Source organism: Meleagris gallopavo, chromosome 11 (genome assembly GCF_905368555.1).
Source record: "Meleagris gallopavo chromosome 11, MGAL_WU_HG_1.1, whole genome shotgun sequence".
Classification (NCBI taxonomy): Eukaryota; Metazoa; Chordata; class Aves; order Galliformes; family Phasianidae; genus Meleagris; species Meleagris gallopavo.
In genome coordinates this window covers 15,790,253-15,814,420 of record NC_139414.1, presented here as the reverse complement: position 1 = coordinate 15,814,420, position 24,168 = coordinate 15,790,253, and the positions used below count along the sequence as shown (strand labels likewise).

The 24,168-nt window shown below is 39.5% G+C and overlaps 1 protein-coding gene across 1 annotated transcript; it reads right to left on the bottom strand.

The window, feature by feature from the left end:
- Positions 1–5,738: 5,738 nt before the first annotated feature.
- Positions 5,739–22,093, bottom strand: MCCC1 (methylcrotonyl-CoA carboxylase subunit 1). The gene is made up of 19 exons (XM_085232547.1): positions 21,972–22,093; positions 21,243–21,289; positions 20,564–20,703; positions 20,016–20,111; positions 19,728–19,849; positions 18,674–18,821; positions 17,724–17,845; positions 17,134–17,245; positions 16,730–16,811; positions 16,523–16,650; positions 14,875–15,058; positions 14,421–14,530; positions 13,803–14,019; positions 12,656–12,742; positions 12,005–12,054; positions 10,916–11,053; positions 9,880–9,987; positions 8,581–8,652; positions 5,739–7,329 (listed from the first exon to the last, which is right to left on the bottom strand). Exons 1-19 carry the CDS (start codon positions 22,019–22,021, stop codon positions 7,210–7,212), a joined length of 2,133 nt encoding a protein of 710 aa, XP_085088673.1. The 5' UTR covers positions 22,022–22,093; the 3' UTR covers positions 5,739–7,209.
- Between the last annotated feature and the right edge of the window lie 2,075 nt (positions 22,094–24,168).

Genomic DNA, 24,168 nt, shown 5'->3' with positions numbered 1-24,168 from the left:
GGGGTGGCGGAAAAGGGAGCGAAGAGCCCCGCGGCTGCGGCGGGCCGGGCTTCCCGCGCTGCGCTGCCCGCTCCGCACCGCCGTTCTCCCGAGGGGAAGCTCCGGGTTTGCTTAACAGCGGAATTAAAGCACGCCGCGATGTCTCCCCGGTGTCGGCGCCTCTTCCTTCTGCGTTCTGCTCGAGCCCGTGCCCCGCGGTAGCGCTCACAGTGAGCACTTTAAACGTAAGAAGAGCTGAGATAGGAAACGCAGCTCAACGCGAGCGGCATCTTCAACGAGCTCTCGTTGGTAGAAGCGCGGCGGTATCACCTGCACGTGGGGAAGGCGACGTCTCCGGGCAGCGGTAGCACAGGTGTTAGGAACGGCCGTAATCCATCGCTTCTCCACGTGCAAGAGCCCCCTGCAAGAAGCTGGGGCTGCTGCATACTGCTGCCTGTGAGGGCTGCGGCTGCTTCTCCAGCAGCACAGGTGTAGGAGCAAAAGCAGGTGCAAGGCTTAAATCAGCTTGTTTCAATATCCCATATACTGTAGGGAGTGTTTGTTTTTTTGTTGTTTGTTTGTTTGTTTGTTTTTCCCCCTAGGAAATCTTGTTCTATTCCTTATAGGCTTCATGTCCAGCAAATCAGTTGTCATGTATTTCATTCATTAATGGAGAATGAAAGCAGTATTTGGAGAACCAGGCCTGTCCTGGGACACCCTATCATGCTGATGGTCTGAAACACTAAAACTAAGGATTGTAATGATACTAGAGATATGAACTGTGCAAATTCAGCTAACCGCAGAGACAACAGTTGCCTGGGTATCTTCAATCCTTCTGAAAAACTTATTTTTAAAAGCAAAGATGGCTACAAAGTGGCCAGTACAAACAAGTCACCACACCCAGCCAAGAGCACATCAACTGCAGCTGGAGAAACAAAGGTATTTCAGGAGTTAGCTAATTGCCATCACGGTAACATGCTGTGACAGCCCTCCTGCAACCCGAAGACAAGTTAGATCTTCTGGAGAGTTACTGCAGTGTGTAACAGGAATCTGAGAAATGAGCTGTGATTGTGGTGGGTTCCTCCACACAGAGATGGGATTTCTAACTGCCTTGTTTTTCTTGAGCATCTATTATTACTCTTGCTGGTTTTCAGTGTTGCAGGATCTCCTGGTGTCTGGCTGGGCTTTTTTTTTTTTCCTTTTGGAGAGATGACATCTATTTTTCCTCTGAAATTTCAATGCTTTGTAAAGGAAGAGGCACCACAAGGAGTATTTGTACACATTCAAGATACGTTGTCTAAACCAGGGTTGTTACATGCCCCACTTTTGTACAGCTCCATCCAACATAGCACAGGAAGTTAGGGCAGGGATAAACAACTCTGCTGTCTGTAATCATGACACAAGCATTCAGTGATACAGAATAATAATAATAATAATAATAATAATAATAATAATAATAATAGTGTAATCTGCAGGCAGCACAATCACAGTGACCACACTAACAGTGACTTGTCTAATTCATGGCAAGGTAAAGCTGACTCTATTTTGTAGTAATTCAATGATGTTTTATCTCATATGAACACCAAAGACAACTGTTTTGTTTTTGTTGTTGTTGTTGTTGTTGTTTAAATCTCACTGTGCATGGCTAATGCATAGTTCTGAATGTAACACTGTTCTTTTTACACTGACTGATGTGAACCATCTTCTTGAGCAGACAGAGAAGTAATTCTCATGGTAAGTCAAAGCAGAACCATTTAGCGTAATCCCTTTGCTGAGAATTTCCACTTACAGCACTCTCTAAAGAATAAGCCCAAAGGTTCATGAAGGATAAAAAAGCACAGGAACAGCCTGGCCTAGAAATGTCCTTCGAACCCCCCCACTTCTTCTCAGCTACTTAATGCTCTAGAAAGTGAAACCACCAATTCTTACACTGGTGGAATAGTCTTCAAGTGCTTATGACTATGGCCCTTTTCCTGCAAATACCAACCATGTGTTTAACTAAGAGAACAAAGTCCCACAAACTACCTTGCACAGGGAGATTCACTGCTATTCCAAGAATATTCAAAGGTACAGACTGAGCAGACTGTTCAACAGATACATTTGGGATTGATATACCAGCCTATATAAGAAAACAAGACAACACAAAATAAAGCCTGAATCCTCCCATAGGTGTCTAAGCAATTTAACCTGGAAACTGGCATAGAGCCAATATCTGAAGATTTTTGTTAATAGGTCATAGGGAAGGGTGTTCACCTTCTATTAAGTTTTTCATCCTTCCTGCATTATGTAAGAGGTTAACAAGTGATTACACATAGTCCAAGGCACTGTTAGGAACTGGGTTCCACTTGACTGTCTCTGGAAAGAAGCAGGACAGGTTTATGTGGCAAAGGAAGACAAGTCACGTTAGTGAGCCCAGGACTTCAGACTGTCTGAACATTTCTCATATGTGCTGTATCAACTACAACTTCACAGCACACCTAACAGGCAACAAGATTGCAAGACCTCTGTGTTTTGTGCAACTCCATAGTAATACTGAGATAAAATGCCTTGATTTTAGAATATGTAAGTAGATTTTAGAATGTGTAAGTATCTAAGAAATGAGAAAGCAGTAAGAGGTACAGACATTTTCTTGTTTCAGAAGTTCTGAAACAACAAGATATGATCTCTGTAAGCAGAATGAGCTGAAGTTTTCCAAGTTCTAAAGTAGACAGCGCCATGACAGCTATGATTTTAATGATTAAAACCTGTACCTTTTAACTGTCAATAGCCTGCCATCCTTGCTGCACGTGGGGGATTTCGAGACCAGGAGAATAAGACACATCATTGGTTTCTTTATCACAGGGATTTTCTGTAAGTATCATCTTTAATTGTTCACCTTAATTAAAAAAAAATCATTCTAAATCAGGGCACACATTGTGCTCTTCATATAAGAAACAGTAATTAAAGTTTATATATGGCAGACTGAGCTTTTTGCCTTGAAGTAAGCTGTCTGCGAGAGTAACACAGACATACAAAGCAAGCGTAGAAGATGGCTCTTACCTCCTGTCACACACAGTTAGCCTTTTCCACTGTTCACTGTCATCATGGCACACTGGTTTTGGGGAAGACGTCTATACAATCCAGCCAAAACTAATTTTCTGGTGTCTAAGTAGCAAATTGTGACCTACTTTCCTGTCACTAGCTACCGACATCAGTACAGCAGTGCAAACTTCAAGGAAAACATACACTGACACATCTGTATACGAAGGTTCAACTTATAAATTGTTCTCTTTCTAGGTTCATGTTATACCTCATCTTAGATCTCTGTTGTCTGACCTATGTCCTAGGCTCCCAGGGTGCTTAGCACAAGACACCAAACACACACAGGGTCTCCAGCTACAGCTATGTTGTCTTCCCTTTTCCAAGGGCACAAGAGAGATGCAGTTCTCAGCTGCAGCCTTTTTTTCGAGACTATAAACATTAACATCTCTCACTTTCCCAGCTTTTCAAAAGAGAGTAGCTGCCATTCAGAGACCAATTATTATTTCAAGAACAATATTTTGGCACCAGAACTGTTTATATGGAGAACAGATTAAAACTAAAATCCAGCTATCACTATCATTTCAAAAGCTCAGTAGGATGCTAGACACGTGTTTTACTTACTTATTACTTCTGTAATAAAAAATAGGAGGTATTCAACCAGAACATCCGTGCTAATTTTAAAGTGGATGCATTGTATAATCAACAATTTTTAAGCTAACATCAAACATCTCATAGAAGCTACTGCACTGCTTTAGAACCCAAATTTTATTTCATGAAATATGGTCAGTCCACATAATAAATGTTTGTTTTGTGGGGTTTTGTTTGTTTTGCATTATGGCTTTGCACTAATGTTAACAAGTTTTTACAATATTGGGTTTGTTTGCTTTAAGGGGCAGTGATGCACACCACAATTAATTCAACTTCTTCCATTTTCTCTAGGACAACACTGGGTGTCTGTTACTTTCCAAAAAGGAATTCTGATATAGGAGGTTCTCCCCTGGTATCATAAAACATTAAGTGATACTTACTTGTGAATCCTTCAGGTGTAAAAATTTGGAATATAACTCAACAAGTATCTGTTGAGAACGTACCTTGTGTAAAAGCTCTGTGTTCAGGCTTTATTCCATTGCCACTGACCATTCCAGTAAACGCAGTACATTCAGCACTGCTGAGCTTTTTACAAACAGAACAGATAGAGTACAGTCAATATTTCCTGATCTGACTGAACAAAATAGCAACTGATAGAAGTGAATATACCTGTGATAACCATTAGTTGAAGTGCCCTTTAAAAGGGGAATAAGTTGTTTCAATACAAGAATACACTGCTGAGATCAATTTTCTTCCTTCCTGATGACTGAGTGTTAAAGGTCCTGCCAAACACTTGAATATTCATTTTCTATTCATCTTGAAAACAGAACCTAAGTTTCCTGGTCACTAGAAGTTAAAACCATAGAATAAAGAAGCCAGTGCAGGCTGGAAACTATTTTTAAAATTTACAGGCAAAAATAACTTATCTATAAAATGTATTATTACTTACAAGGTTATAATCTTAAAGTCTAAATCTTACATTGCAACTTTACAAGCAAGTGTGGAAAATTATTTGTAAGTCTTTGTGTTCAAAATTTTTACAGCATTTTAATTACTGTCATCCTCATTACACAGGAGGAAACAAAGGCAAATGTGCACTGATTTGCCTGCAGTCACGGTGAGTCAGTGGCTGAAATAAGAACACAGACCTGCCCTCCTGCTTTGCTAATCACTAATTCAGAATGAGCTGAGGCCCCACAGTCCAGACCTATGCTGGCTTTAAGCTATCAGAGCAATAGTGGTTGACAGCAGCTGAGTGTGAGAGCAAAGCTGACTGAGATCCGTGCTGGTGCCAACTACAGCTTAGGAGGGCTGTAACTTTGGTATGGTTAACATTCACATTATGAAGCAGGAGGTTACATGCTTAATAAAACCAAGAAGCTTGCTGACCAATAAGAATAATTTTCTTCCTTTCTCAACCATCACACGTTCCACAGACAACAGTTCAGTTACATTGATGTTACTATCATATGGCTCTTAGTCATTTGCACATTAAAAATACAAGAAAGTGTTCCAGAGTTCACATTTGAAATTAATACTTAAAATTCTAGACTGGAGGAATAATCTACTTTTAATAATTCTCTAAGATAAATTAGATCACATTGCAGCAGCTATTTCAAGTGTACAAATTCTGACAGTGACTTCTGCAAGGGATTTTCTAAGGGTGTAAATCCCCAAAAAAAACAAAATTCAGTGAAACCCATATTGTGGAAAACTTAATAGCTAATTTCCAGAAGCAAGAGTAAGAACACACTGCTGTCCATTGGCTGTGAAAAGCAAGCAGTACAGGCTGTGTGGACACAGAACATCACACTGTGAGTTTTGCTCTAGATTCAGCAGAGTAAAACAGATCTAGAAATGGAGTAATATCAAGCAGAAAAAAAAAAAAGCAAATCTGTAGCATCCCTTCAGGCCCATGTTTCCATTTCTGTATGTAGATACAGTTTTTAAATAAAAACAAGTCGCTCAGCTTACCTGCAGTGGAGCCCATTATGACCATTCAGATTACTGCTTCTAAATGTAATCTGTGGGTTGCAGTGTCTCAGGTATCAGATGATACACATATAGCTGATTAAAACCCTTTAATACATAAACATTTGTACGTAAACGATCAAAGAAAGAACAAAATGGGGAAAAACTAAAACACCCAATCCAAGTTAAGCTTAATTTTTATTTAGTGGTAAATAAAAATCACTGCGGCAATACTCTACAAGATGATCACTGAATTTTATTTTTTTGTGAGGTGTCACTGGATTAGCAGGGATACTGGAAAGCAATGCTTTTAATATACAGATCACCTAGACACATTGCATTTCTACAATTTTTGCCTGTATTGCAGGCAAGGCTGCCAGGTATGGGAATCTGAGCAGAAAGATTCCCCCCAGACACTGTATCTTGACTCTGAAATAGGATTTCACACCAGCACAAGGATCCACTTGCACAGATCTAACTACAGACTTGGGATCACTGCAGCATTTGTATTTGTTCCTTTGTGCAGCATCAACTCTACTATCATCCAAAAGCAATGTATCAAAAGTCCATATGACCAGCACAGTTTCACCTTAACCAAAATGTGAGATGATTTTCTAATTCTGTCGCAATTAAAACACTTTCTTCTTTCCCTGTTCCTGTATCTTTGAGCTGTTCTTTAAACAAGTAAATATTTGGTAAATTATTTGCATCCTGTCTGAGAAATGTTTGCTTTACAAATTAAAAAAAGCCTACAAATTTTCCCTTCTACAGCACAGCAAATGCAAAAAAGAATATTTTTTTAGTCATATTTCATGTTGTTATAAAGACCTTGGTACTTCACACTCCAGCTAATAAATACCACATGGAACATAAACAATATGAGAAAAGGAATGAGGATCTTGAAGTTGGTATTTTATTTTGGCACACTTTCCAAGTATTAAATAAGCTTATCACCTCTCAGTGCTACTACTTCATGTTTAAAGATCAAATGCTATTTTTGGAAAGCAGTCACATTCCAACTTTGATTAGTGTAGCAAATCCCACCATATATTCTTAAAATGATTTTTATCAGGCATCTCAAAGTATATTAAAATAACATTTGAAATGCAAGCACCACTGTGCCTTGAGGTAAATGGGAAAACAGATGCACCTAAAAAGACAGAGGGATCCTGGACTATGAACAGTCTTGAATTCCCTACTGAGGCAAAAAGATAAGGCCACAAGCAGGAATTCTGCACAGGAAATTAATTCATGAAATTATTACAACCTTTCAGATTTCCTTCATGTCAGTGCTCTCACTCCCAGGGAGAAAAGGCATCTTTGAATGACAAAGTAGGCAGAAGACCCCTTGCTCTCAATGCGGCCCCTACTCACCTCTCCTTCCTTTAAGGGAACCCTGTCTTTTCCCACTCTGATGTCTTTCCACAGGCAAACACAGTCATTGAACAACAACCACATAGGTCCACAAGTTATATACACAATTACAGTATAGTGATGTTCAGTCAGAATAATTGGCAGCCAATGCAGTGTGTGCAGAGGAAACCAATTCCACAATCTGTTATACAAAACACTTTGATAAAAAGATGAAGAAACCTCCTCCTGAGAGAGTATCAGCAAAGTAGAAAAAATAAAATGCACCTTCCTCGAGTTTTATTTTGATTCAGCTGCTTCATCCATGAATTCCACTAGTGGAGCATGTCTGCTGGCCTGGGCACCTTCTTGAAAATTCACCTTTTTTATCACTCCTGCCTTTGGAGCCCTTATGGTATGCTGTGTAGAAACAGATCAACAGTGAATCAGCACAAGGGTTGGCTGCTTTTCCCCTCTCTCCCCAGCAAACGCTAACATTACTCTTTGGTGCAATTAGAACACAACACACTCATTTCTTCAACACTTCTACATTCATTTTAAGCCTTATTCTAAAATGTTACCCTAGCCCTTTCTCAAGTTTTATTTCCTCATCAGCATTTATTTTGATCAGTATACTAGGGACAGAAATGCTATAATAATGTATTTTGCAGTACGAACAGATGAAAGTTATTTTGCTTCATAATATTTCCTCTGTTAGATTAGATAGCAGGCAGAAATAATACAGCTTTAGTCTACAGTTTTAATCGTATACTGGTCTACTTGTTAGCTTTCCTTTCAAGCTCTGATTTTTAGTAGTTCTCTACATAGGATGAGCCTAATATTCAAAAGCACATTAAGCAAGGATTTATTTAAATAACGTTTTTGCAATTTCACACTCTGCAAAGAGAACAGCTCAGCCAGTGGACTGAGATGTCACCTGGAGAGACACAAACATTTGGCATTTGACTGTAAATGGGGTTATTTTCTTAGTGTGCAGAGGTGTTGTATTCTTTGTTATTTTAGTGTAATTTTTAAAAGGTGCTGTAAGGAAAAAGGGAGTTTTCTCAACAATATTAATTCTGCTACCTCAAACTAAAGTGTAAAATAAACTAATAAGCCCAAACCTGAACAGTTCAGGCTACAAAACCATAGTTGAAGCAATCTGAGCCATGGCCAAGCAATGTGACAACATATAATGGCCGTATGGACAACTAAAGTAATTTTTAGTGTGCTGTTAGTAAAGCTTTTGTGTAAATAATTATAAAATTGTCCAGCAAAATCCTGGGCACATTTGCAGTCACCATGAGCTGAATTTCTGCACAAAGTAACTACAGACATTAGAATCATGGACAGCAAGAAATATTCCTAGACAGGTCTGTACTAGAAAAATGAAAGGATCATTGCTTCTTGGGGAGGGGAATGAAGGATTGACAAGGGAACCAGATGAATGTTAACACATCTGCAGAGTGCCAGGGATTACATCATCATCATTTGTTAATAATAACAACAAATGTAATCCCCTAAAAGCTCAACAGACACAGCATATAAAGCAATAACAACATCTGCAAGCAACAATCTGCACCACTCTTCATTAATGCAATCAAAATTGATACAAGCATGACCATATTTTTTATTTTCTCAGCAACTAGAACTTTATATAACATCACTCACCTCCATTTTCATAGCTATCATAACCATTAGAGGGTCTCCAATCTCAACCTTATCCCCTGCTTTCACAAACACCTACAATTCAAATGTTGGGGGAAAAAAAAAAAAAAGTCATGCATGTCTGTGCCATTAAAATACATGAGATAGATCTTGGCTAGGACAATCCACTTAGTAGTGGATTTACAAAACAGCCTCATGATACCTTTATCATTGCCAAATTGGGTATTTCAGTTCCTTATACTATACTCAAGGGGAGTCAAAGGTTTTATAAAGAGGTTTGATAACAGTCAGCAGGTTGACCGGGAAGCCATTTATGTGTCAAAGAGGAAACACTTGAAGAGAAAATGTATTCTGCCCCATCTGGGTTTTAAAAGCTTCTATTTTGAGACATGAAGTCCAGAAGCTCTTCCTGGAGCAAGTCACTAAGTTTCTTCTAAAAATAAAGTCCAGAGAGATTTCAGCAGTCACCAATTCTTCCACAGCCCTGATTCAGAACACTTCTTGAATTTCAGGCAGTGCTCACAGCACCAAGCCTGGTGGGGTTCAGAAAGCAAGTGGACAATGCCCACAGACATACGGTTTAATGTTCAGGTAGTCCTGTGTGGAGTCAAGAGTTGGACTCCACAACCCATGTGGGTCCCCTCATAACCCAGGATATTCTAGGATTCTAGAGTATCACTCAAGAATGTAAGAGATCCACAGTCAGTGTACTCCATCCTCTGAAACAGCTCATGCCCTTTCAAGGTTCATTCCTCTAACTACTAAAATTAACTATCTTGAAGATCTCTGTTATGATGAAACTTCTCCATCGCACAAAAATATACACAATTTGCTGAGCTAAAGGAAAAAAAAACCAACAGAAAAACAGAAGCAGAAAAAAAAAAAGAGCTAAACAAAAGAGAGATTACTGAATGGTGTTCTTTTTTTTTTTTTCCAAGAATGTCTCATCACATTCTTTGCTCAGATGAAATGGGTCAAACAGCCTGTAACACTTCAGGGAACTTCGGCTTAGAAAGCAATAGAGGTGACGGAAAAAATATTCAAACAGTAAGATTAGTTATGTATTCATACCTTCCTGACCTCTTGAAAAATCCCAGAAGTCTGAAAACAATCTTGGGCTGCTACTGGAAAGTCAAACTAAACAGGACTTTTAGAAAATTGGAAACTGGGAGGAGTTGTGCAGCAATGACATTTTTGGCCCTAATTCTTTCCCGGTAGTACAGAACCAAACACTGAGTCTGGAAGACTGAACTTTGATATAATTCTGTAGAATTCATTTTCCCACTCAAATATTATAATCACCTTTTCAACAGTGCCAGTCATGGGAGCTATGGCACCACCCTGCGTCCCCGCTGAACTCACTGCAGATAAGTACCCGGGTACAGGAAGGCCAACCTGAGCACTGCCTTCCTACAGAAAATAAAACCAACAGCAAGAGTTAACAACAATAAAATAATACCACTAGTACATGTGCTGACATGGGCCAGGACAGACCTAGATTTATGAAGAGGTAAATGCAGCTGTTTCAGCTTGTAGACTACTGGGGCTAGAGCAAAAGGACTGCGGACACACTGGCTGCTTAGCAATGCTGAAGTCCTTAAGAGCTGTGTCTGCTGCTGCTGAGGGACCAGAGAGGAAGGAACTATGCATGTGAAAATGAGGCTCCACGCAGACCTTTGCCCCAAATCCACACCTTCCCCATTCACACTGCAACAGCACAGAAAGTGCTAGAATATTAGTAAAGGCTGTTTGCAGAAGGGGGAGGTGAGCTGCTAAGACACTGCCATCTTTCACTGGCAAGCACTGTCAATATGGTGAGTGTTTCACAGACCAAAATAATGCCATTACTCACACAGTGTATATAATGTCCTGGTAACTCTTCATTCCTTTTTTTTAATTTTCTTTTATTTTTATTTAATATTGGTTGAAATTATCCTTCCTCAGATCAATACTGATTTGTTATCATTTTATTTTAAAATGAAAATATAAAACTATCAGAGTTACAAAGTAAGTAACAGTTTGAAGCAACTGTTACTGTTTTGTGCAAGATAAAATACTGAACCACTTTAATACTTCAGGTCCCTCCCCTCCTCTCCTCTCCAAACCATCATTTACAACTCCCTTGATTCCCCTAATTGCATTTTATCTTTCTACAACTACTTGATCTTCCCATTCAGAACCAACTTCTAATTGCAGTTCTAAATCCAGCAAGTATCAAAACACTGGGGACAACGTAAAAATTTAAATGATGATTCTGTTCCACATTCTGCTGCAACTTATGTTGCTTACCCACGTGGACAAAACTTTAACCTTTTGACGATAACCAAAAGAACTTTACCGGACAGAAGAGATGAATGGTGTTGTCCAAAATGACCAGTTTGGACTTGCACGTTATTCCATTAACTGAAGACCTCAGGTAAACTGAATCGCCCTCATTGAAGATCTCTCCAGAAACCAGGAACATTTTGTCTTGAATCTGAAAGTTAAATGGTTCTATAAGGACAAGGCCTAACCCTTCAGGAACACTAGAATAATAAAGCAGAAGTTAGTATTTCTAGTATACAGTCATAAGCTGTGATTCTTCACAGATAAATTCTGGATATGTTTTTTAAAGTCATTTTCATAAAGCTGATACGTATCTTGTATTTTTCAATTAATAGAAGGTATTATGTATCCAATGCAGACAGCTCAGATTAACTGATACACTCTTGCTAAGACAGTTTTTATCATAAACCATGCAATAGCACTTAGTAAAATTATAAAGGTGTGTAGAACAAAAAAAAAAAAGACGACTATTCTGTTTAGTGATGTGACCTGTGCCACAGCTTCAGAACATGAAGATAAGAATATGAACATAAGCGTGCTACGTTCAATTTGTAGCACTCCCACAGCACTGTCCTCCTCATCATCGGCTCCCAAGGCACACAGCTCTGCTTCTTCACCCCATAACTCCAGATTCTCTCCATTTCCACCTCAATCTCCATTCTTCCTTTCTTCTCAGCAGCCTACATTCTCCCCAGCTGCACTTCACCTCCCCCAACTCAACATTCCTTCCAGTCTCTTTTTAGATTTTGCTGACATTACTTGTATGAGTAGACTTAAATTCTAAAAGCTCTCTTACGTGACAGGTAATCAATACACTCAAAATACTCTGAGAATTGTTTGAGCAATGAGGATTATCTCAATAGTCCTATCCTCAAAAAAAAAAAAAAAAAAGAAAAAGATGAGTTACTGACATGTGGATATACATACAATAGTACAATATTTTTCTCACTACTTTAGAGACAACCACTTAAGAAACAAGTTTATGTATCTGGAGTTGTATTCTGTAGGAGCTATGTACTTTAAAAGCTGGTATGAATAGAAGCCTATGAGAAATTCATTCTTTGTTTATTTAATGAAGTATCTGAACAAAGTCTACTTGTACCTGCATGTTGTATGACCCTTCTCGATTGTAAGTTACAGCAACATCCACAACTGCTCAATAAAACAAAACACACGTGTAGGTAGATTTAATAATAAGACCCAAAGAATAATGATAAATAAACAAATGTAGTCTACCGTTTTGATCTAAAAAGAGACCTAAAAAAGACCTAGGAAAAAAAAAAAAAAGTAGTATTTTCAGATTAGCTTAGCAGAACTGAAGACTTCACACCGCATTTTAGGCAATTTACTTTTCAGGCTGAACACCTGAAGTCATGCTCTGGGAATCTGTATTTCAAGTTACCTGGGCAGAGCACAGATTTCATTATGGGAAACGAGTGCTGAATGCTATCTCACCAACATCAGGTCAAACAAAAGCCAAAAGCTCTTCCAAAATCTCAACCTTATTCATTTAAATGACAAATATTACTACTGTCATTTGAATTTAGTTTATATCTCTAAGAGCATCTATCTAAGAGCATGCATTTAATGATTAAACCTGCAACCTTGTGAATTAGCTTTCCAGCATCAATTGCTTAGAACTGATACTGCTACTATTTGCTATTTCTTAACCTGAGTATTCAAGTACCAATTGAAATAACTTGATCCATCAACTATCTCCTCTTTCTTCATACATGCTTTTTTATTCACTTACTGTTTTCTCCATCCAGAAGAGACAGTTTTCTAGTATATAATATATTTATTCTTCTACCAGTGCTGGATGCAAATGGTGAGAATTTATCTAAAGTACAAAATATACAGACCTGTTACTTTAGTTAGTTTGGCAAAACACACAACATTTAAAACTTAAACTATTTAAAAAAAAAGACTGTCCTAGTATTACTACCATTACACTTACATATTTATTTTGCACATAAAAGGTTGGAGACAATCCCAAACTCAAACTTCAAGAAGAAATAACTGAGGCTGTGTAATCTACAGAAGACAAGACACCAACAGCACTTGCTAAGAGGAAGAATATTGACTGTTCTCCATGACCACATCCGTGAAGAGGACAAGAAAGCATCAGAATTTTCTGGCAACATGGCACATTCAGATCAAACTTTAGCCGAAGGTTTTACTGCAAGAGTTTGAACTCATGATAGAGGATTGCCTGGAAAGTCTGAGGAACTTTCTGTTACTTGGTGTTTTTAAGAACTGATCGGATACACCACTATTAAATACTGCCTGATAAGTTTCTCTTCTCTTAAGGCAAGAATCCCAACCTTCCATGCTTCCAAGATATTCCAAGCAGGGAAGGAAAGTAAATGAACGAGGTTGTTGGCAGCATTCATCAAATTTATATCAAGTTTTTGTTAACAGTAATCACATGCGCCAGTGGTAAAGGCATTAACAGCATCAGAACTCATGAATTTTTGGCTCCCAGAGTCCTGTTCATTCCATTAAACTCTACTGCCCCTCCCAGTCCCAGCCAGTCAGTCCACCTCTGAAGACCTTGAACTAACTGTAGAACTAACAGTGAGATACTCAGAGCTTGTGTGCTTAAAGAACAAAAAGGACACAGTGACACAGACTGAGAACCCCAAGGTCTTTCAGACAGGCGCTATCTGGAGTGCCTAGGAAAGTAGTCTGTACATTACAGTGGTCATACATTCAGTATCTCTCTCTTATCAAAAACCACAGTCTGCTGTGTGCGTAAGTAACTGACAAATGCTGTCATGCAGAACTCTGAGCAGCCATTAAATAAGACAAAAAGAGACTACACAAAATAATCACACGTGCTCACAGCACTGTCTCATCCAGTCACAAGTAAAAGAAAGCAAAAGAAAAATGATCCTTACCACTTGACTGATCTCTAAAGGCATCTGATAGCATTTTCTCTTTCAGTATGAGTCCTAGAGCTGCCTGACACACAACTTCAAGTGGGGTTGCCTTTTTGGCTGGAAACAGATCATCATGGTATTGAGGAATGAAATTAGTGTGCACATTTCCAGCCTCAAACTGTGGGTGTCCTGACAGGCTCAGTAGGAAATCAATATTAGTGCTTAATCCTACAATCTGTCAAAAAAAAAAAAAAAAAAAAAAGAAAGAAGCATATTGCCAAAGCGAAATGAAGTTATGAGCAGAAAGCTGTGTATTCATTCAACTTATGCATTGAAACTTTCTTTCCACAGCACCAACAAAACACAAAGTTTATGAATAAAATGAATTAATTCAACTAGTATGTTTTAGTACCTAAGAAATCAATGCTTAAAAAAAAAAAAAAAAAAAAAAACAAAGAACAAGTGTAGATTTCTCAAAAGCACTCTGCTTTCAAAACACTACCTTTGTCCAGGGCAAAGTCAAAGAAAGTTTTCCAGAAATAGGAAGGAGAGGTGATTGTATCTGTATGCTGTTAGCTGAAGGTGCTCAAGAGCCTTGTTCAAGCATGGGAACCACACTGGGTTCCTGTTACTTACATTATACTGATGCAAGCTGTACCGCAACTTTCTCAGCGCTGCCTCACGATCCTCAGCCCACACAACTAACTTTGCAATCATTGGATCATAATGAACAGAAACTTCATCACCTAAAATATATGAAGAAAGTTCCATAACACTCAAGAATGTACCCTCTGAAAGCACAACACATGCCAGTGAACTCTGATACAAGCAGTAGCCACGTTTCTGTATGCTCTTAAAGAATATTTATCTTTAACCATCTGATCTCGTTTTTCGGTTCCAAGCAAAATCTCAGCACAAAGTTTTTGTAGAGGTAAAATTACAAAAATCACTTTTTTTTTGTTGCAGTCTGCAAGACTGGTAAATTATGGTAAGAATATTATCAGCATAGTCCAAGAAACAATGGCTTGAACAGAGATGAATAAAGAAGTAAATAGAATATCAAATATTTCACCACTGCCTTCAGCTGTACCTTGTCTGACCCCAGTTTCTATGCGGGTGTCTCTGTCAGGAGGTGGGGTGGATAAGTGCACCAAGGGCCCAGCCCCTGGCAGGAAGTTATTGGTAGGGTCTTCAGCATATATTCTAGCTTCAAACGCATGGCCTCGGAGCAGGATCTCCTCCTGCATTAATGGAATCTTCTCTCCTGCCGCAACCTGAAAAAGTTTTTCTTCTTTAATGCAGGATCAATACTCTGTTGTGTGAAAGGTCAAATGTATCTCTTCCAAACACAAACAACTAGAAAGCGTGTTAAAACAAAAAAAAACACAAAAAGTGTTAAATCACAAGCAGCAAACTCTGAAATTACTCCTTCCTTTTTTCTGAGATTCACCAGTCAAAAGGTTTTAAATTATTACTGTAAATTGACCTCACACAGCTAAAATACGATGAAAACGTTATCATTTTATTTTCCCCTATTGGCATGCCAAAAAAATAATTAAACATTTAAGTTAAAGGTTGATTGATCAGCTAAGACAAGATTTTATTAGAGAGAAAAATGACTCTAACATCTAAATGACTCTGAAAGGGATTATTAGCAGCCAGCGCTGCTGACACACACTGCTGATTCTCTCTCATACTGAGGGATCTGTACATTTAAGTCATTCTTTCTCTACGAGGATTCCTAGTAATTTAAGAATCTTCAATAGGCAAGAAAAGTCCATTTCATTCCTCAAAGACATTTTTATTACAAATACAGGAATGCCATCAAACACAAAAACCACAAAAGTTTGAGACTCAAAAAAAAAGTCTTTCAGGGACAGAATAATACAGCATGATGCAGCTGAGCAGACAGGAGACCTTTTACTAGGAAGCTCCACAGTCTCCATCTACACAGGAAATATCAGTTCTTACTAACAACTCTGAGCAGTATTTAATCTCTAACTGTTCAGGGTTTTCTATCCTCTGCCTTCTGTCACCAAGCCAGAGCTTTCAGGAGGGACAACAGGATACCATTCAGCCCTTGATGCTCAGCTTCCACTCCTAGGCCTACAAGCCAAAAGCTCCTCCTTTTTGCAGCAGCATTTGGTATTCTGGTTTAATTTCTGCTTACGTTAAACACTTCACCACCCTACCTACTTATGCTTAACGTATGCTGCTGTTCTGACTTTTGGATTTACCTAAATAACATTGGTTTCTAATTTCCAGTTCCATGAAGTCCAAAACTTCCTGTCCAAACACACGAGTAATCTCTTTGTAAGACGTGCAAGGAAACAGCTTGTTTCCAGTCCACACAACCACACATTTATTTTAGGAGGACCATACTGGCAAAAATCAGATATTTTTGTAAAGAGTTTTCCTTCTGCAGTCTGATCAAAGAATGATTTTTGGGTCAGAAATACATTTAAACTAGAGTTTAAGAAGTTGGTTAGATGCTGGGAGAAAGATCAGGACCCCACTCCTCCTACTTTTCACATTCTCTATAATTTTGTTAAATACATGAGAAAATAACTTTTCTCTGCACAACTAAATGAAGAAAAGATGCTGCAAAGAAAATTCCACCAATTGGCTGCATACAACACAAGCACCTGAACATACAGCTGCTCTCCCACAGGCACTATCAAAGAGCACGACTCACCAGACAAACAGGGGCTGTGCATGTAAAATCAATTATCACTTACCCTAAGCTGCCATTCCACCAAGTCTGTCCCAGTGATCATCTCTGTAACAGGGTGCTCCACCTGCAGCCTGGTATTCATCTCCATGAAGTAAAAGTTATGTTGGGAGTCCATAATAAACTCCACTGTTCCTGAAGTATTAAAGAAAAAGACATTCTACAAGTCATTCCCAGGATGGACACCTAAGACAATCGATTTATTTAGACTCACCTGCTCCCACATAATTCACTGCCTTGGCTGCTTTCACAGCAGCTTCTCCAAGTCTCTTTCGAACTTCAGGACTAATTCCTGGCTGTAAATAATAATAAAATACGTAAGATTACAAATTTCAGTGATATTAAACTCCTATGCATGAAGATTTAGAAACCACAGCATAACCCTTAGATTTCACTTATGGCATTGATTAGTATTTTTTTCTTGAAATCATTTTCCTAAAGACATCATTTTTTTTTTCACTTAGAACATCTTCTATGGCAAAATTAAAACAAGTAAATAGAATTAGAAATTAATTTCTACCCATTAAGTAGAACAGATGGGATTAGCAATGACTTTAAAAATGTTTTATTAAAAAAAGAAATATATAAAAAAGGAAAATGTAAGAGCATTCTGCTCACCCCAGGTGCTTCTTCAATGATCTTCTGATGCCTTCTTTGCACACTGCAGTCTCTTTCAAACAAATACACTGCATTGCCATGCTGGTCACCAAACACTTGGACTTCAACATGCCTGTTTCATAATAGAAAATGTCACAGCGCATTAAAATGAAGCACCAGTCCTGCCACTCAGCAATCCTGACTCAAGAACCTTATTTACTTCAACACACCATTTCAGAGACAGTTAGCGGGAGGCAGAACTTCGTTCTATGTACAAAATTAACAAATAATTGTCACCATCCAGACAGTCCTCCAATGCTACGCAAACTCCCCAAGAATTTAATGAGATCTTCTCATGCCCAGTGGACAGCACAAGCAAGGCACTGCCTTCTTTCTAATGAACTCTTTCTTTACAGTGATGGTTCAAGAAAGAAGATGTAAAGTACAAGATTACTAAAACACTTCTGTCAAAAGCTTGTAGTAAGTAAAAATAAGCTCAGGTTCACAGGCCAGGTAGGAGCTATAGACTGCAACTTCTATTATTAAAACACCTATGTTTATTTAACAGTAAAATAAACATTACCCTGTTCATATTAGGACATCTTTCTCACCTTGGATTATCTACAAATTTTTCAATCAGCATTGCATCATCATTGAAAGACTTCTTTGCTTCTCTCCTTGCTGACTCTAGTTGGTCCAGAAACTCCTTTTCTGAATGAGCAATTCTCATGCCCTTAGTAAACACAAAAATAAAAGTTAAAAAATAAAAAAAACAAACACATATCTAAATAGCTAAGAATACAGGAAAAATCCTGGATGCACACCAACAGGTTCATGACTAAACAGCAACTTCACAATAATGCCTAAACATGCACACCAACATTCCATATGTCAGCCCCATGGAGTCCTACTGAAAGCACTGTTGAAAATGCAGTATACAGACATGATCATTCCATTGATAGAGATGAGTGCCAAATTCAATTTGATTCTTAAATATCATAGAAATCTTTCAGTACTGGCAGAGAGAAAAAAAAACTGATTTTATTAGTTACTTCGGAAATAACTCCAATTCTCTATCATTCTATTTTCATAGAGAAGTTTTTGAAGTAAAATTCAGAGTTAGGCTGGGAATTCATTCTACAATAAAAAGTGTCTAGATATAAAACAAATTAAATGTATCTCTAATCATTTTTATGTAACACTTAAAACTGTTAATCAAATAAGTTAATGAAGTCACTAAGTAACAACTACTTTTGCCCAGACAAAGCTATACGACAGTCCACCTGCTTATGTGATTTTCCAGAAATCCAATGAAAGAAATAAAAATAAAACTTGTTCACTCTGCACTCTCTACTTACTTTTTTGCCTGACTCAACAGTGAATGGCAGCCAGGTTTCACTGTGCTGTACTGGACATTACTAATACATCCTAACCAAAAATAGCCTGTTTGAAAGTTTGTTTTCATACATTTCTTTTAGAATAACCAACCACTAGAAACTGATGCAAGATAACACTGCATATCTCACGACTGTGATAAACAGATCTGTGTTAGCTTCTTTACCTTTCCTCCACCGCCGCGAACAGCTTTAATCATTACTGGATATCCTATTCTCATGGCATGCTCTTTTAGACACTGGTCTGACTGATCTTCTCCATGATAACCTTCAACAACAGGAACGCCAGCAGCAGACATTATAGCTTTGGAAGTGCTTTGACAGAACAGTTTTATGTTTAGAATGACAAAGACATTTTTTTCCTTAAGTTCCAAACCTATATATGTTACCCTTGTTAATTCTCCTCATAAAAGCAGTTCCACTGATCTCGATGGGACTACTTACATAAATGTGTTACCTCAAATTTTACTGTAATTAATCAAATGATTCCAGTGGGGATATTTTTTTTCTCCAAGATCTCCAAATAAAAGTGGCAGTCAGTTTTCAGGCTTACTGTTCTATTCTACCCTTTGGCCTACTTCATGGAGGCCAAAACCACACATTTCCAAATCACCACATTGCACCTTGCAAAAACTACATTTAAAGTTGTACAAAGATAAAGCTTTTTTCATACAAGATGGCATGAAACACTCAAGCATAACAGTAACTTCCAAAAAGCATGCCAAACTAGCTAAATTACAGAGGTAATTCACCCTCATATTAGCAAGGATTAGCTCTCTGAAATTATTACACATTTCATGTGTTAGTAATAATCTTATTTCCTTATCCCTGACTTAGACTTCACAAACCAAAGGAATGTTGCCAGCACAAGTAACTAAGAATAAGGTCTTCTGATGAATAAAACTTACCATCCCATTTTACACCAGCCACATGAACCTCTGATGATATGGTTCCAATATGCAAGAGAGCCAACCTGACTGCTAAATCTGTATCTATATAACACTGCAAGGTCCCAGTCCCGGAAGACTAGAGTCAGCTGGGTACTTAATTATTAAAATCCTAATGACTGAACAATCCTATGTCAACAGGAACTTTGAATTTATTCTTTCAAAAACAGAATAAAAAATGCAAACATTAAAATTGGTGGAATAAAATAATTAACACAATTAGCCTTAGCAAACTATATATTGCATAACCAAGTAACAAATTAGAAACAGGTACCTTTTAATACCCATATCTCTGATAGCGGATGAAGGTGGACCTATGAAGATGATTCCCTCTTGCTTGCACAGCTCTGCAAATTCTGTGTTTTCTGAGAGGAAACCATAACCTGGATGAATAGCCTAAAATAGAATAAAGTTACCAGCCCATTTTTGTATTAGTCTAGCTTAGAAAACCCTGAAACTTCAACATATTGCTAGGCAAGCAAAAGATGGAACTATCACGTGTAAACATGAAAAACTAAACATCAGGCATGTATCCAAAGATTTAAGGTTGTGAACAACATACCTGTGCTGCTGAGGTCTTGGCCACCTGTATTATTTTCTCAACGGCCAAATAACTCTGCTGTGAGGGTGCTGGACCAATGCAATATGCTTCATCTGCCTGATACAGCAAAAATAGATATTGTATAGACTATTTGTTGCAGACAGTGAAAAGCAGTATAGCTTCAGATTTCGGAGCTCATTTTAAAATGACTGCTGGCATGCAACAGTTAAAATCTCTTAAATCTCAGATTAAATCTCTCACTTCAGAGAGCAGCTCAACTAGGAGAAACAAATTCTGACCTTCTCAAAATCAAGTTCATTCTCTAATTTCCAATGGGCACCAAACTTTTCTACACTTCCTGTAACAGTGTCAGGTGTTAATACTGAGATTAAGCAAACCGTTCAATGATTCAAGGGAAACTTGGGAACAACTCTACGGAAGTGGAAAATCAACTGCACACACCAACTTTCACATTTAGCTTACTCATTAGAACTACCACTGTAAATGAATGTTAGTCCCACGCTTCAGTGTTTCCAGAACCAATCATAAACAGAACGAATATACTTCACCATTGCTACATGCATGGAATTTCTGTCTGCTTCACTATAAACTGCTACAGACTTCACACCCATCTTCCTTGCTGTTCGCATCACTCTGCACGCAATTTCTCCTCGGTTTGCAATCAGAATCTTCCCTATGCTGTGACCTTCTGTTTAAAAGACCAAAGCACAGTAAGCAACTTTAAAATGAAATATACCCTTAACACCACTCCTCGAAATAAAACAATTTACAGTGTTTATGTATTTCTTCAGTTAAACTAGCACAGTTAAAATTAACAAAATGATAATACATCTCAGAATTCTAAAATGTATGTTTTTAGGAAATTTGACAAGAGGGTCAGTATAGATCATCTTGTTAAATTTTACTATCTCATTTCTAATGTTGCTTAAGTACTGTCATATTTGGCTTTGCAATCTCTGTATCACAAAGGATCTCACAGAAAACATCATGAAAATTAGTAGTTTTCATGTTAGTTGAGTACAACTATGACAGATAAAACTGTCACAAATTAAAGGTGATTTCTGTTAAGTCAGGTACAAACTACTGTTTTCCAAAACTATACAAATATAGAATGTTCATTAAAAAAAACAAATACAAAAAGTACAGCTAAAACAGTCTAAAACCGTTGTAAAATTACCCATTTAACACAAGCAGTTGAGGCTGGCAGCCCAAGGAAGCACAACATACCTGCTGTGGAGGCACACTTTGCCAACAGCAGCGCGGGGCTCCATGGTCTGCAATTACAAACACAGGGCTGTTACAGAAGCAAGCAAAGAAGTTTGCAGCTGAACGACTTCTATTTTCAGGTGAAAGCACAGCACCAGCTCAACTCTGAAGCTGCTGATACTGCTATTTAAACACAGCATAACCAAGTACAACACGGTAAGGTTGTACAGACTTCCTTGAAAGGGCTCTCTTTCAGACACAAGGGGAACAACAGATTTCCCTCTTGCTTTCTGAGCAGTGTTCAGATCGGAACAGTGAACGTGAGCAAGTTCTTGTCTTTTGGTGGGCAAATCAGACACTGGGATTTACTGCAGAGAGGGCAAGTGTGAGGGAAAGGCACAAGCAGCACAGGAGAGAGCAGTCTGCATAGCGGGACGGGGCGGGTCGGGGAAGGGCACCAAACCCCAAACCAGTCTGCAGGGCAACCGCGCTGGAAACCCCGCGTTAGAAGCTGCCGGGCTGGGGTCTGCGGGTGTTTCCGGCTCTTTGTTCTCCACAGAAGCGGGCACGCTCCGTGCCGCCCGTCCCGCCCCGAACAGCGGCCCAGCGCCCGCCGCCCCCTTAGCGCACAGCGCTCCGCCATCAGCGCGGCTCCTGCGGTCCTCCTCCCGCACACGACCCCCCCACCCTGACTCCCTCCCTCCCCCCGCGGGCGCTGTCGACGCCGGCTCCCTCCCGGCCCGCACTCACAGCGCCCGCAGGCATCGCCGGCCCCGCTCGGCCACCAACACCAGCGCCATGTTGGCGGGGCGGGGGTGTGCGCGGCAGGCGGGCCGTCAGTGGCTGAGGCGGGAGGGCCGGGCTGGGCGGGCGGCTGCGTGTTGGGGCCCGGGAGGGGGGAGCGGGGGGAAGTGGCGGGGAGTGCGGGCGATTAAATGGCAGACCAAATAAAAGCGAGAAAACCTGGTGCAGCGAAACTGGCGACGGAGTTGGAGGCGTGTTGTGGGGGTGTGGAGGAACGCCTCGAGTTGTCCCGTGTGGAGGCCGGGAGGTTGGCCCGAGCCACGAGGGCGGGCCACGCTCTGTGCTCCGCTCCGCGCTCCCCGGTGCGGATGGCAGGGCGTGAGGAGATGGCAGGAACTGGACCCGGGGGTTCCGCCGGACGTTAGCGTTAAGTTGTGTGTTGTGGGGGTGGTCAAACACTGGAACAGCTTCCTGGTGAGGCGGTCCGTGCCCCAGGCCTGGCAGCGGTTAGGAGCCGTTTGGATAATGCCTACTGTGATTGCCTGAGAGAGCCCTGAAGTTCGGACATTTCAGTCCGGTGACCTCTGTTGGTTCCTTCGGACTGAATATTTAAATTCCTCAGAAACACACAAACTATCCGCTGCCATTGTGGCACTATGCAACACATCTTATGTGTTTTCCATGGTCAGAGGTAGACAGTTTCTTACACAACGAGCACGCTTGCTATGCAGGCAACTTCTGCTTATTGCCTTTTTTAAAATGCAGTGTGAGTAGAATCTGTCCTACTCCCTGCACTGAACAGGGACACCTACGGCTCCATCAGAGCCCCATCCAGCCTGACCTCGGCTGTCTCCTGGGATGGGGCACCCAGCACATCTCACAGCGGCTCCGCAGTGCCTGCACACATGGGCTGGGATGGTCAGAGTAGTTCAATCTGACCCTGAAGCAGCTTTGGAAAATAGCACAGTTGCTTGAATTTGGCTCCAAGAGCTTGTAGGCTCTGCAAATGCTCTGGAGATCAGATTTTTAAAAGCAGATTATTAAGCAAAGTCTTTTCCATTATTCATTCCCGTCATTCTTCAGCATAAGTGTCTATTTATCAAAACGTTCAGCATGTTTACTTTGTCTTTAAACACAAGATGGCAGCATTTTGTGTAGTTTGCCATTAAATGCAGAGTAGAACTAAAGATATTTTGCAGTATATCACTCAGAGGTGGAAGATTTTATGCTTTGAATAGTAAAACTAGCAGAAGCAGCAAGTTCATTTGTATTGCAAATCTGCCTTTGGTGAAGGTATCTGTCAATGTGGCTTTCAGGGCATGCAAGGTCAAGAGGGATCACTGAGCTGTACGCATAGATGTTTGAAAGGTCATTGTGATAAAACCCGAATTCAGAAAGCCATTTTCTCACTGACACCAGTAATGTGCTTAATGTGCATATTCATACTAAATGAATACTAAATGAAGGCACTGTCACGAACTTAGAGCTGTACTAGATAGTTTGAGCTGGTAACATTTTAAATTTTACTGTAGAAGCTTGGATGCTTTCCATTTCTCTACAACTATTTATGATATTTCTGCATATGGAAAATGCAACTTAAGTCTTTCTTCAAATCTTTAAAGGAAGTAAGAATCTGATCCAATGAAACAATAATTTAATGATACTTATGATCTAGCAATGTCCTAGGGAGTAGGATTTGCAGAAAAGAGAACTGTAGCTTATCTGATGTTTTGTGGCTAGCAGGGAAAGCCCAGACACTCAGAACTTCAGCTGTGCCCACAATTTCCCAGCCCCGCCTGCCCTGGTCTCCCTGTGGAGGACATCGCAGATAAAAGCTTGATTCAGATCTTTCTTATCATGAGCAACAGAGAGGTGAGCTCAGTTTGTCCTTTGCCCACCCATGTACTCTTTAAGCATCTGGTCATATTACTAGTGGTGTAACTTCACAGAAATCTTTCTCTACTCACCCTTGTTATTTTCTTTGAATTGATGCCTTTTAAAAGTACTTCCTTTCTCTCCTAGACACTGTGATGCAAAACCACCTCTTCAGTGAACTCTAAAGCTGTGTGCTTCTAGGACAGTCCATGGTGTGACTTACAGGTTTATTTTTTCCCTTAAAAAGAAAAATTGATTATTCCTCTACATGCCATAAATCCTTGTCAAGAAAGAAAAAAAAACTGGGACATCCAGCAGTCATTATTAT